Source organism: Oncorhynchus mykiss, chromosome 2 (genome assembly GCF_013265735.2).
Source record: "Oncorhynchus mykiss isolate Arlee chromosome 2, USDA_OmykA_1.1, whole genome shotgun sequence".
NCBI lineage: Eukaryota > Metazoa > Chordata > Actinopteri > Salmoniformes > Salmonidae > Oncorhynchus > Oncorhynchus mykiss.
The window spans coordinates 62,496,892-62,508,410 of NC_048566.1; the positions used below are offsets into that span (position 1 = coordinate 62,496,892).

The 11,519-nt window shown below is 42.2% G+C and overlaps 1 protein-coding gene across 2 annotated transcripts in view; it reads right to left on the reverse strand.

Moving 5' to 3' along the window:
* wnt7bb (wingless-type MMTV integration site family, member 7Bb) overlaps nt 1–11,519 on the reverse strand; it is a 37,167-nt gene extending 25,648 nt beyond the window's left edge. The window contains exons 1-2 of one of the 2 annotated variants that reach the window (XM_021567684.2): nt 10,832–11,519; nt 2,763–2,989 (exon numbers count right to left, since the gene is read on the reverse strand). In XM_021567684.2, coding sequence (XP_021423359.1) covers nt 2,763–2,989; nt 10,832–10,905 — 301 coding nt within the window. In that variant the 5' untranslated portion in view covers nt 10,906–11,519. Of the gene's footprint in view, nt 1–2,762; nt 2,990–8,398; nt 8,971–10,831 lie in introns of those variants that run through there. The other variant, XM_021567676.2, reaches the window with a different exon arrangement.

Sequence of the window (11,519 nt, forward strand, 5' to 3'; positions counted from 1 at the left end):
TAACACCCACTTCTGTTAGCACGGGATAATTCACTCCACATTTTATGGGCTCAAGGTACAGAGCAGTGCCAATATCATTCTGCTAAGGCACATGACAACGTGAGTGAGTGAGATTGCTATAGCTTCTGTGTCCAGAGGAGGAAACACAAACATATTTTAATACCCAGCATCCAGTGTTTATGGCCTTGTTCTCCAATGTGTCAGTTAGAGCATAACAGGAGAGCCAACGACTCTTTGCACAACAGAGGAACTGTTGAAGGACGTGACCGTAATGAGTATGGTTCCATCCATGTTTCCATCCATCCTTTAAAGTCCCATCGAACTAACAGAGATGCCAGTGTCAAGGAAGGCTGCGGTAGCATCGGCAGATAAAGGATATATATATATATATATATATATATATATGCAGTATATATCTATATTTACAGTATAATAACACAGAAATAAATATCAAATGAATGGCCTTTTTTTAAACAGAATCTTTCCTTGAATCAAGATATTTGGGGTTCTGTCCTACTCAATAACCCAGCTATTAATGTGTACTTTCTTGGAAACCGAATGTAATACCACGGAACCCGGCCAAACTGACCGACTCCCTCCAAGTGCAAGCAGCGCAGAGAGAAAGCATTAGGCTTGTGGTTCCCTGATCTTTAACTCTTCAGAAAACAACGGCATCTCCTCCGATCCAAAACTAAGACTGGATCATTGAGAATAGGAAAGGTTTAGTGTTCATAATTTGGGGGATTTGAATGAAAAACTTCAGTGGGAGTGGAATATGCACTTTTCTCCTTGCAGTTGATTGTGATCATGTGGGAATTTGCAGATTCGGGAGGAGACGGACTGTAACATTTGTCTATTGAGGAGGTGTATTCATATGCCACACTGAACAACACTACTGTCATACATACAACATAATTAAAGAACACGGCTACTCTCATCATGCACAAATCAAATTAGTATCAAAAACAATCTATGGCGTATTGACAATAAAACCCTGAGATAAATACTCAATAAATGGTCACATCCATCCACTGACCTTTCTGCCTACAGTACTGGAGCGGTTGATCTCACGGGTAATTGGCCATGGCAGCAGCCAATCACTAACCAGTATGAGTCAATCTCTACAGTACCAGTACCCACTGTCTGGCTGTAGCTCTGAGAGAGTGTAGTGAAACATCCCTGGCTTCGCTGTCAGTGAGTATCATGGAGGAAAGTATGGCTGCCTCATCTCTGCCTCCTCTAGAGAAGAGGTTCCCTCTCTCTCTCTCCGGGGGTGTAGGATGGAGGAAAACATCCGCCTAAAGTTAAATCGCACGACTAACTAAAGGCTTTGACCAGAGATGTGGCTGGTTCATGAGTCAAGTAGTTTGAATAATTCATACAAATGTTCTAAAAACATAAACGTAGTTCACATGCAGTATCAGTGACCTGATCGATTTCTCAGTGATAAAGCAAGGCGTGACATGTGGTACTGTTCAGTTCACGTCTCCCTGAAACTAAGCAAAAAGGAAAATGTGAAAAAAAAGGAGTGCATAAGAGATGCTGAACGCAGAAGAAAATGAGACGAGATCCATTACAAAAGTGCCAGATTTACAACAAAGAGAAACGCTTTTAGAGGGGTTGGAGCGAAGTCAGCCGCTCCTAAATAGCAGTGATTGTTAACAGAGCTATTGGATTAAATGCATAGTCGAACCGCACTTTAACAGCGACAAACATTTCTAAATGAAACAAATGTATAAAAGTCCCTGTAAAAAAAAGCCATACAAAAGAGGTCTGCGGAATTCAGTTTCAAACAAAAGCCCCGTAAATGTTTGTCTGCTTGTAGCTTGTTCTGACAGTCTGTACACGCGCGCGCGCACACACACACACACACGCACACACACACACACACACACACACACACACACACACACACACACACACACACACACACACACACACACACACACACACGTGAACCAAGCAATGGACACAACCAATTTCCTAAGATTAACAACAGATGTGTCCATCTATTTCTGTTCAACAAAGTTCTCTACAATAATACCATTAGTTGTCTCCTCATTTGCTATATCATTTTTCAACCATACTTTTTTCCCCATTAGACTTTGGTGCTTCTGGTAACCTTTCCATAACTTTGCTGCAGCCAGCAATGTATGGCATGCTTTTAACCAGAAGTTCAACGCAAATCATAAGTCAAACGAAATCAAGCCACGCTGCAGAAATGTAACGGTGTAAATTGAAATGAGGACACATCGGACTGCAATCTGTTGTAACGGTAACATATGAAGTCATCTTGAGTTTGAGTTTGCCAACGTGTATTGTTATACAATAGAGAGTCAAAGACTCTTGTGTGCAGTTGGTTAATGTTTGACTCTGTGATGTGTGCAGCTTGGGTTTGGCTTGTGAAGAGGCTTGGGTGGTCGGGGCTTGGTAGTGGATTGAGTTCTCCTCTCAGGCTACCATTTGGAGGAGATGGTGACATCCTCAATCCAAAATGTAACCTGTTTTACATCACAGCTTCAATACTTTGCCCGAAAACAATGATCAATGACTACCATTGCAATCCAGTCCTCCCTGCAAATAAGATTTGAAGTAACTCTTCAAACGTCAGCCTTATGCCTCCCCACAAATGTAGCAAACGTATTGCGCCACACCTTTACAGTAGGTCTATGTCCGCAAACATGCCTTTCAGAGTTGTGGACATTACAGCGTCAGTCCACGGTACAGAAGACAACGAATTCTCCCAAGGTGCCCAGACTAACCTACTCGCAGCTCCTGTCCGAAGACAGTCCTCTCCCCCAGGGCGGAGCAATTCCACCGGCCGTAGCGAAACTGGTACTGACACTCATTGATGCCCAGCTGAGCGCCCTCCCCCACCACGATGATGGCGTCCGGGCGGCTCTGGCAGATGGCCCGTTGGCGAGGGGCCAGCCCAGGGATCTTGTTGCAGATGATGTTGGCACCCAACGCCACCACGGAAGACAGGGCCCTATGGATGGAGAGGTAAACATACATACACACACACACACACACACACACACACACACACAAACATAGTCAGTTAGCGGTACTGGAGGACACATAGACTTGAGTCACATTACATCGACTTTAGGCCTCTCCAGACCAGGATTAAAGTCAACCAAAGCCTTGATGAGCATTCCTTAGGCACTCAGTGCTGTCTTGCTAAACATATTACAATTTCATGGATCAGAGGTGAAACAAAGAGAGCATCTGAAACCATATTATCCAATGTGAAGCTGAATAATAACTACACCGTATGGTAAAACAGATCCAAAGCAGAAAGTGACATTGTGTTTATTTGCTTGCTGACCATGTGCCTCTCCGCGTTGGTTTGGCTCGTGATCGTAGAGAAATGAGTTGGGATTTTGCGTTCATTGTTAGGTAACGTGGTTAGAATTGTTTCCGGGCGTGGGCAAGCCGCGCGCCGGCACAACCGTGCCTTCCATTTGTAACTGGGCCTCTCAAATGTAGGCATGGTTCACTTCTCAACCAAGACGTCACACAACTATGCTGTCCTTATTTCATTTGATATGTGTGAGTTTAAAGCTCACATGCGGCATAACACACCGCCTATACATATATTTCCCGTGCGAGACTTCTTTCATTTATCCACATAGAGCAATGCCACGGTATGCCTGGCAAGTACGCAAGATTTCCGACACCAGCCCTCCTGCACGCCCGACGAAGTGTTGTTCCTCCAAGCGTGAAGATGAAGCAGTCATTTAACCCATGACAAGACACCATGGAGCTTCTACTACTGATCGTCACTTTGGGAGTGACACATGTTGGATGGGTTTGGAAGAGTCACGTAGCTGAAAACAGACGGCTTAACAAATGGGGTTATTTCTCCATCAGTGTGTTTATAGCCATCCAAACCCTGCAGATACATGCCTTTCAAACATGTCAGTAGACAAGGAGCAGTAAAAAGAGCATAAAGGCGAATGCCAGCTTTGATGTATGACGTAGGGCCTCCGAGGGCTTTACCACAAGCAGGGCAGGCTGATGCAGGCAAGTTGTGTGTCAGCAAAAAAAAATGACAGAGAGGGAGAGAGAGGGCGGAGAAGGGGGGGGGGGGGGGTCAGAGAGAGGGGGAGAGAAGAGAGGGAGAGAGAGAGAGAGGGAAGAGAAGGATAGAGGGGAGAGGGAAAGAGAGGGGGAGAGAGAGGGGAGAAGGACAGAGAGGGGGAGAGAGAGAAGAGAGGGAGAGAAAGAGGTCGACTGCATTTGTGGATTACCCTTCAAAAGGATTATGGAACAAAACCATACTGCCCTTACAACAAACAAACAAAAAGAGTGACTGTTGACCTCACATGTTCCTCTTCTGTTGATTAGCTGTCTTTCTTTCTTTCTATCTTTCTTTCTTTTAATAGTTTACTCTCCGTTAGTCAACACCTCCTTAAAACAATTTGGTTTGTGCGTCAGCTTACATTGACATTTGAGTCATTTAGCAGACACTCTTATTCAGAGCCACTTACACTCTTATTCAGAGCCACTTACACTCTTATTCCGAGCCACTTACACTCTTATTCAGAGCCACTTACACTCTTATTCAGAGCCACTTACACTCTTATTCAGAGCCACTTACACTCTTATTCAGAGCCACTTACACTCTTATTCAGAGCCACTTACACTCTTATTCAGAGCCACTTACACTCTTATTCCGAGCCACTTACACTCTTATTCAGAGCCACTTACACTCTTATTCAGAGCCACTTACACTTTTATTCAGAGCCACTTACACTCTTATTCAGAGCCACTTACACTCTTATTCAGAGCCACTTACACTCTTATTCAGAGCCACTTACACTCTTATTCAGAGCCACTTACACTCTTATTCAGAGCCACTTACACTCTTATTCAGAGCCACTTACAGTAGTGAGCGCAGACATTTTCTATGCGTTTTATTTTCGTGCTGGTTAAAGCGTATGCCTCTTACTCCATTAATGGTCTCCAGACCAAAAAATGAACCTTGAATGCAAAACGACATGACATGTTCAAATTAAACTATAACTGCAACGTGACATGTATCTTTGGCAAAAACAGAGCTTTTTCTTATTCACACTATTTGCTACTTCATCTGCACTAGAGGAGAATGTACTCTGGATGTCATGTGAGTAAGTGTCAGTTCTTTCCATCCTTGCAAAAGTTGTGAAGATGCTTAAAAATGCAAACATTTGAGTCCAGTGAATTCAAAAAGGAACGGCAAAGGATTTCAATGGTTCAAGGGAGACGATTCAGACATCCCTTCTTGCTTCAAATCTGCCGCACCATACGCAGCATAGACCTCTCCCCTTTCCATATCCAAAATGATATGATAAATTAGGCTCACCAATGCTTTGACCTTTGCAAAGATAACATAATCACCAGTACCAGGCATTGAGAATTAGGTGAAAATTAGGTGAAATGTCTGGTAAATGCCATTAGAACGCTCTCAAATGTCATTGAAAATACAGTATATTTTCCATTTATATCCGTTCAAACCTGAAATTGAGATATAAAAGCAAAGAATTAGTGAAGCACAGAGCTCTAAACGTAACTCTTTAAACCTCCTGGTTCCTTGATGTCTGCCGAACAAAACAATCAAAATGCTCCACCAACCTTCCTCTATCGTAAAACAACCCCCATGGAGCGTGTGGTTTAAATGTGTGGTTCATATACTGTGTGATGCTACTATTCACGAGGTCAGGTGCACTGCAACTGATGCTCTAGGAATGTACACAGACGCTCTGGATCACATCATGTGCATAGATCCTAAATATCCCACAACAACAGCAACAACCGTAATGACTCTCGGGTATCTCCTCGGTCAGCAACAAGTCACTGTGCAGCTCACTGTCTGTTAAAATGGTCATGAGGACATGATGATGTTGCTACTACTCTCCTGTATCATCATAGCCTGGCCATTTTCACCTGCCAATTCCCAGCATCACTGTCTAACATGGGCTGGCAAAAGCATGAGACAATGCAAAAACAGAGCATTCCTCAGTTAAGCTGTTAAATCCCTGCAGCATCAAAGTGCACAAATGCGATTATGTTTGCTTAGTGGCGACTCTGTGTGCACAGTGTCAGTCCAGGAACAGCTAGTACTCCAATAGACAGATATAAAGGGAGAAAACAAGCTAAATATGTAAATTGGTAACCATGCTGTATATTAATACAAGTATAATGCACATTATATACACACATATATATATATAATAATAATATTATCTATGATAGCTACAAACAATTATTCTCCATATGCTATAGGCTATAGTATGTAGCGACGTTAACAATAGCAAATCCAGGGATTCCCACAGTATTTTATAGTGCACGCGGGCCACCAAAGCGAAATAACCTTCCCCCAAACCTTACATTATAAGGTGGTGGGTTCGATGACAGGGTGTTGTAAAGGGGGAGGGATGCATGGTTCTACACACCGACACACACACACACACACACACACACCTATTCCATCAGTCGAATGCCTTTGATGTGACACAGAATTAAGCTCACAGGTATGTTTCACTGAAAAATATCTCAGCCACAATTGTCTCAAGATGCAGGTCATTCAAGTGGATTTATTTGGTGAGATTTGTCAGAATTGCTTCTTGGGCAAATTTGCCAAAATAGCAATTGTGAAAACGAAACAAATCTACAAGATTTGTCTAAACTAAAGATATGATATCAATTCATAATATTTACTTTAAGTCAAAACAAATCTTTCTGCAGTGAAAAGATTTTAAATCTTGACTGTCCAGTCTAACACCCTTGTATGTATTTGTGTTATATATGTAGGTTATAGCAAATCTGTGGGCAAGTTAAACAAATTAACAGTGCAGCTTGTTTTCATATGAAATGTCTTATTCCACTTTGATGTTACTAGGGTTTAATATGGACATCGAAAACGTATTTCTAAAGTTCCCCCATTTTAAAAACCTTATACTGATCATATTTGGTGAGGTGGTGCAATAAACACAACTTTAAAGGCACGATTCACCTTAACATTTGCATATTTCTTCATGGAATGACAGCGTGTTCTGACTAATACCTCTGTCTGAGGATGAGTCATTTGCCACCCATATAGTTAACCGAATTTCACTGTTAGATTAACACGCATTTAGCTGCACATGTAATGAGAGAGGAAGGAACACTGTGGAGGATGGGGGTCACATTCCTCCGTGTTTCTTATTCCACTTTAAAATCATCCTCATCCCTAAAAACCTATTTCATTTGCGGTACTGTAATGTAATAAAGCATGTTTAAATTATGAAAACAAAATGATATATGTAGTTTATAATGTGCAAACGAATAGGCTACTAAACATAGATCATAGCCACGTTTAACTGCAACCATAAACCGCATCTATTTTAACATTAAGTTTGGGGTCTCCAGCACGGGGATGGATACAACGTATGGTTCGGTAATTATTTTTAAGGAAAAAATAAAACGTTCTCCTGCGTGAGCAACTCCTTATTTTAATTCAATGATACAATCATGACCACTGTCAATCGTGTGCGTGTCATAGACCGGTGTTTTACAGCTACTTTTCCAGATATGGCTTTAAATTGTAACTTGGTAATTCTGCATAATACTATGGTGATGTAACGCATAAAGCATAATCCCTATTCACAAATTGTGACAGGTACGCCGCATGCGTAAAAGCTATTCATAAAGGGGAAATAATGAAATAACGTTCACTCTTCATTCAATTGTCTTGAACATCTCTGCCACTCTGTGGCCAAATGAAACCGTGTCCAACCGTCATTACAATGTTGTAAAATAGGATTTGGGTCCTAACTTAAAATTTAAAAAAATACTGTAGTGTGTCACATCGAACTACAGGCCTGTAAAATAAGACGTCAGGTAATTAACATCGACTTCATCCGTTGTTTCCCACGTGGACCGGAGGGATGCCCTACCTACCTGAAGCATACGCATTGATAATGAATGTATTTCGAGAATAATTTAGTTATCTTAAACGGTAACGTCTAGAACATCATCGAATGTGGGGAAATACAAAATAATACATCAAAGTCGGTGCGTAAAATACACACCCAAGTGCACAAAAATAAATAATCGAAATCGTTTAATATCTCCATTTTGCTGAACGCCTTGTTGTCTTAAATGACTAGTTCTAGTCAAGCATGTTGTGGGCTATATTTTATATTAAAACAGTTTGGATTAGACTAGCATGTGCACTGTGAAGCAAACATCCATCATAAACATGGGCTACCGTAACCAACAACCTGCGGTAATATTTCGGAGAAAGATTCAACAATAACAATTCTAAAGCAGAGTATATATAATCGAAAATGAAATCCATTTTTTGTATGTCTCCAAACACAAAATCACACCAGTGAGGCAACTAAGGTTTCGGGTGATTGAGTCAACTTACAGGTAGCTCCCACTTGTAAGTATGAGGAAGATCTGTGGATAGTAGACTGACAGTAGTACACTGCGCGAGGAGAAGATGATCATGATGACATTGAACAAATGGCCGCTTTCTGGTGGAGTGAGAAAAATGGTGGGATAGAGTCCTCTTTAAATCCTTGATGTCGCGCGTTTTAGTTCCCCTTTGCTCAAAAATCAAAGAGCTCACACCCGGGTTGGTGCGATGCGTCTGCGGTGCTCGCTTGAGTGGCGGTGCTATGCAGCTCCTAGCTCCCAGTCCCAGGGCCGTGAGTGTGCAGCGGGCGCGGAGATTGGCTCTGTCATCTCTCAGCGGTAGAGGCTGTTACATAGTGTGGTTCCCGAGACGGAATGATGATGGTTTTAGGGATTTTGGATGGCAGAAAAGTGCTTTTCTCCACACTCATGAGTGTCGTGGCTGCCATTGGGCAGAGAGAGACACTGCTATCCGCCCACTTCTGCGCCACAGCAGGACAATAGGGTGACAGTGATCCGCTGCTCCCCTGGACAGGGCTGCCTTTCATTCATCAAATCAGGCCCAAAAGTAAACAAACACTGGCGCACTCACTGACTGTTTCATCTTCAGGCCTACTGCTTCACACTAACACATCATCAGGCAACAAAAAAAACGTATGTGCGTAATGTGCATAAAGCAATTGGTCTTGCACACATTTTATCCAATGCTTAAAAAATAAAAACGTTGTGGATAGCCTAATACGTAACCACACAGAAATCAACACCTGGTATGTTGTGTTATTAATGACTTTATCCTGTCAATAAATTAGCAGGCTACTGCAGGTTTTAAAGCAGGTTCGCGTTTTTCATCTTGTCCTTGAGGCAGCACTGCAGGGTGGTCACTAGCTGGCACAGCCACAAAGTCATACAATCCGTTTTTAAACCTAACCCTAACCTTAACCACACTGCTAAACCTAATGTCTAAACCTATCATTAAATTAAGACCAAAAGGTTCATTTAAGTTACAATATCGACAATTTTGACTTTCCATTTGGCCTATATAAGGAGAAATCGCTCAGTTTTGCTTCTAGGACAAGATTCATGACAATAAACATCAACCTGCGGTTTTAACACAGGATCTACAGGGCGATCTCGGTGTTGGACCCGGTGAGTGAAAGGCTCTGTCTGCATCATCGCGTCAGCACAAAGTGATGTCACTCGTCACCTGTAGACTCCAGTCATTGTGTGTGAAGAGGGTATCATGAAAGATTTTCCCAGGCTAAAGAAGGGGGGAGAACGCGGCGGGAATGAGCTAACTGGTTTGGCTTGATAAAACCCTGAGATATCTCGTCACGCTTCACTTGGTGTGATTTTTTTTCTCCCTATTTGAACTGTTAAGATATGAATACCTGTGGAGGTTAGGCCAATTTCACTTAAGGCTTGTGTAGGAGAAGGAAAGGTGAGCTCCCACCAATGGAACGCGCTGGGAGATGACACCTGTTGTTTTTGTTTAGATAACCACGACTGGCTATGGATGATGAGGAACACTAGCCCGAAAAATGTATGGGTAAAGAAAACAGGACCTTGAGCTGTCCAAGGGTTGACTCTTGTTGAAATATCCTAACGTTACATACTTTGTGTATAAAACATTTTTTTGTACTGGTCGTATATAATTTTACTCTTATCAATTCACTCCAACCCATCAGGGTAGGCTACCGTGCAGACAGACAACACAGACCTACAACAGAGACAGGTAAACAAAATGATCTAACCGTTTGTGTAATATCATTTCTATTTATGCAATAACAATACCCGTTTTTCTTTTTGCACACACACAGCATATATAATTCCTCTGTTTTTTTATACATCAAGATGAGCTATTGCAAAACAAGTAAAAACTCCATCTGGGCTGTGGAATGTGGAAATACAACTCAGCCAGGCTGCCTCTATTAATGAAGGTATGCCGCAGTGAGCCAGAGCCCGGCTGAGGGGGTCAAACGATCTATAGAGCGACAAAAAACAACAAGACTTTGATCAGATGAACCACAACCGAGACTGAATATGAATTCATCTAATATTTGGCCAAGCGCAACAACAACAACAACAAAATGGGCACAGCTTTTACGCACATCCAGCCGTTGTCCCTTGATGGCTATGGGTGTCAGGTTCATTTCAACACTGACAAGGATGGATTAGGCTGCCACCACACTGAGTTTTTGAGATTGTTTGTAAAAGTCAGAAATTGTTTGTAAAAGTTAGTGAGGTCAAAAGGGCAGTTCCGTCTGCCGCCCGCAGAAGACCACTGCATTTATATGGGCATTCAGAATATACATGTGGCTGGGCATTCAGAATACCCATGAGGCTCAGCATGTTGCAGGTTATATTTAAAACAACAATAATAATACTGACAAGAAAGTAACATAAACGTATAAGCAGTTGATATAAGTATTACATTTACACTTACCCAAGCCTTAAGTAGATGATGCCAAAGCACAAGAAGCACAAATTCCACCTTCGGAGGGGTCTGTGCATGATCATAACCGCTTCTGGGACGGGCCATTCACTAGAATGAAGTGGTCATTCTTGCGTTCACATTGGCAACACTACAGTATCCTAACCTTTCCAGATGCAGATATAACTTATCTTTTCCAAAATGTCAAATCTAAACTCCTTTGAAATCTTTATCCGTTTAAAATCCATAGTCAACGGGTAACAGGTGAGACGGAGAGTGATGGTGATCCAAAACGTGGTTGTTAAAGAGTTCGACAACAAAACACTTATGAGAGAGCGATGGGTCGAGGAGTAAGATGAGTTCTCGAGTGAACCATTCTTATATTTCGTCCTTTGTATCAAAGTAGGACAAGTTATGTATTCTCACTTGTTCTTGCGTGCGCCAGGTACATTTACACCCGGTGCAATGTTCTCCTTTTCCTCCCCTCGTCTGTATTGAGGCCGTAACACATCGGTTGCAGTTCCTCTCCTTTGACGACATCTTAAATTCTTTCCATGTAGCTGCAGGTATTCTAATGCAGGTAACAAAAGCCCTATCCACGCCTCCTCCTTTGAGCTGGTATGGATATGCAAGGATTGGGACGGGCTTCTGGGTTGAGCTGAACACGTGCAGTTGTTGTACAGCTACAGTAACATACAGC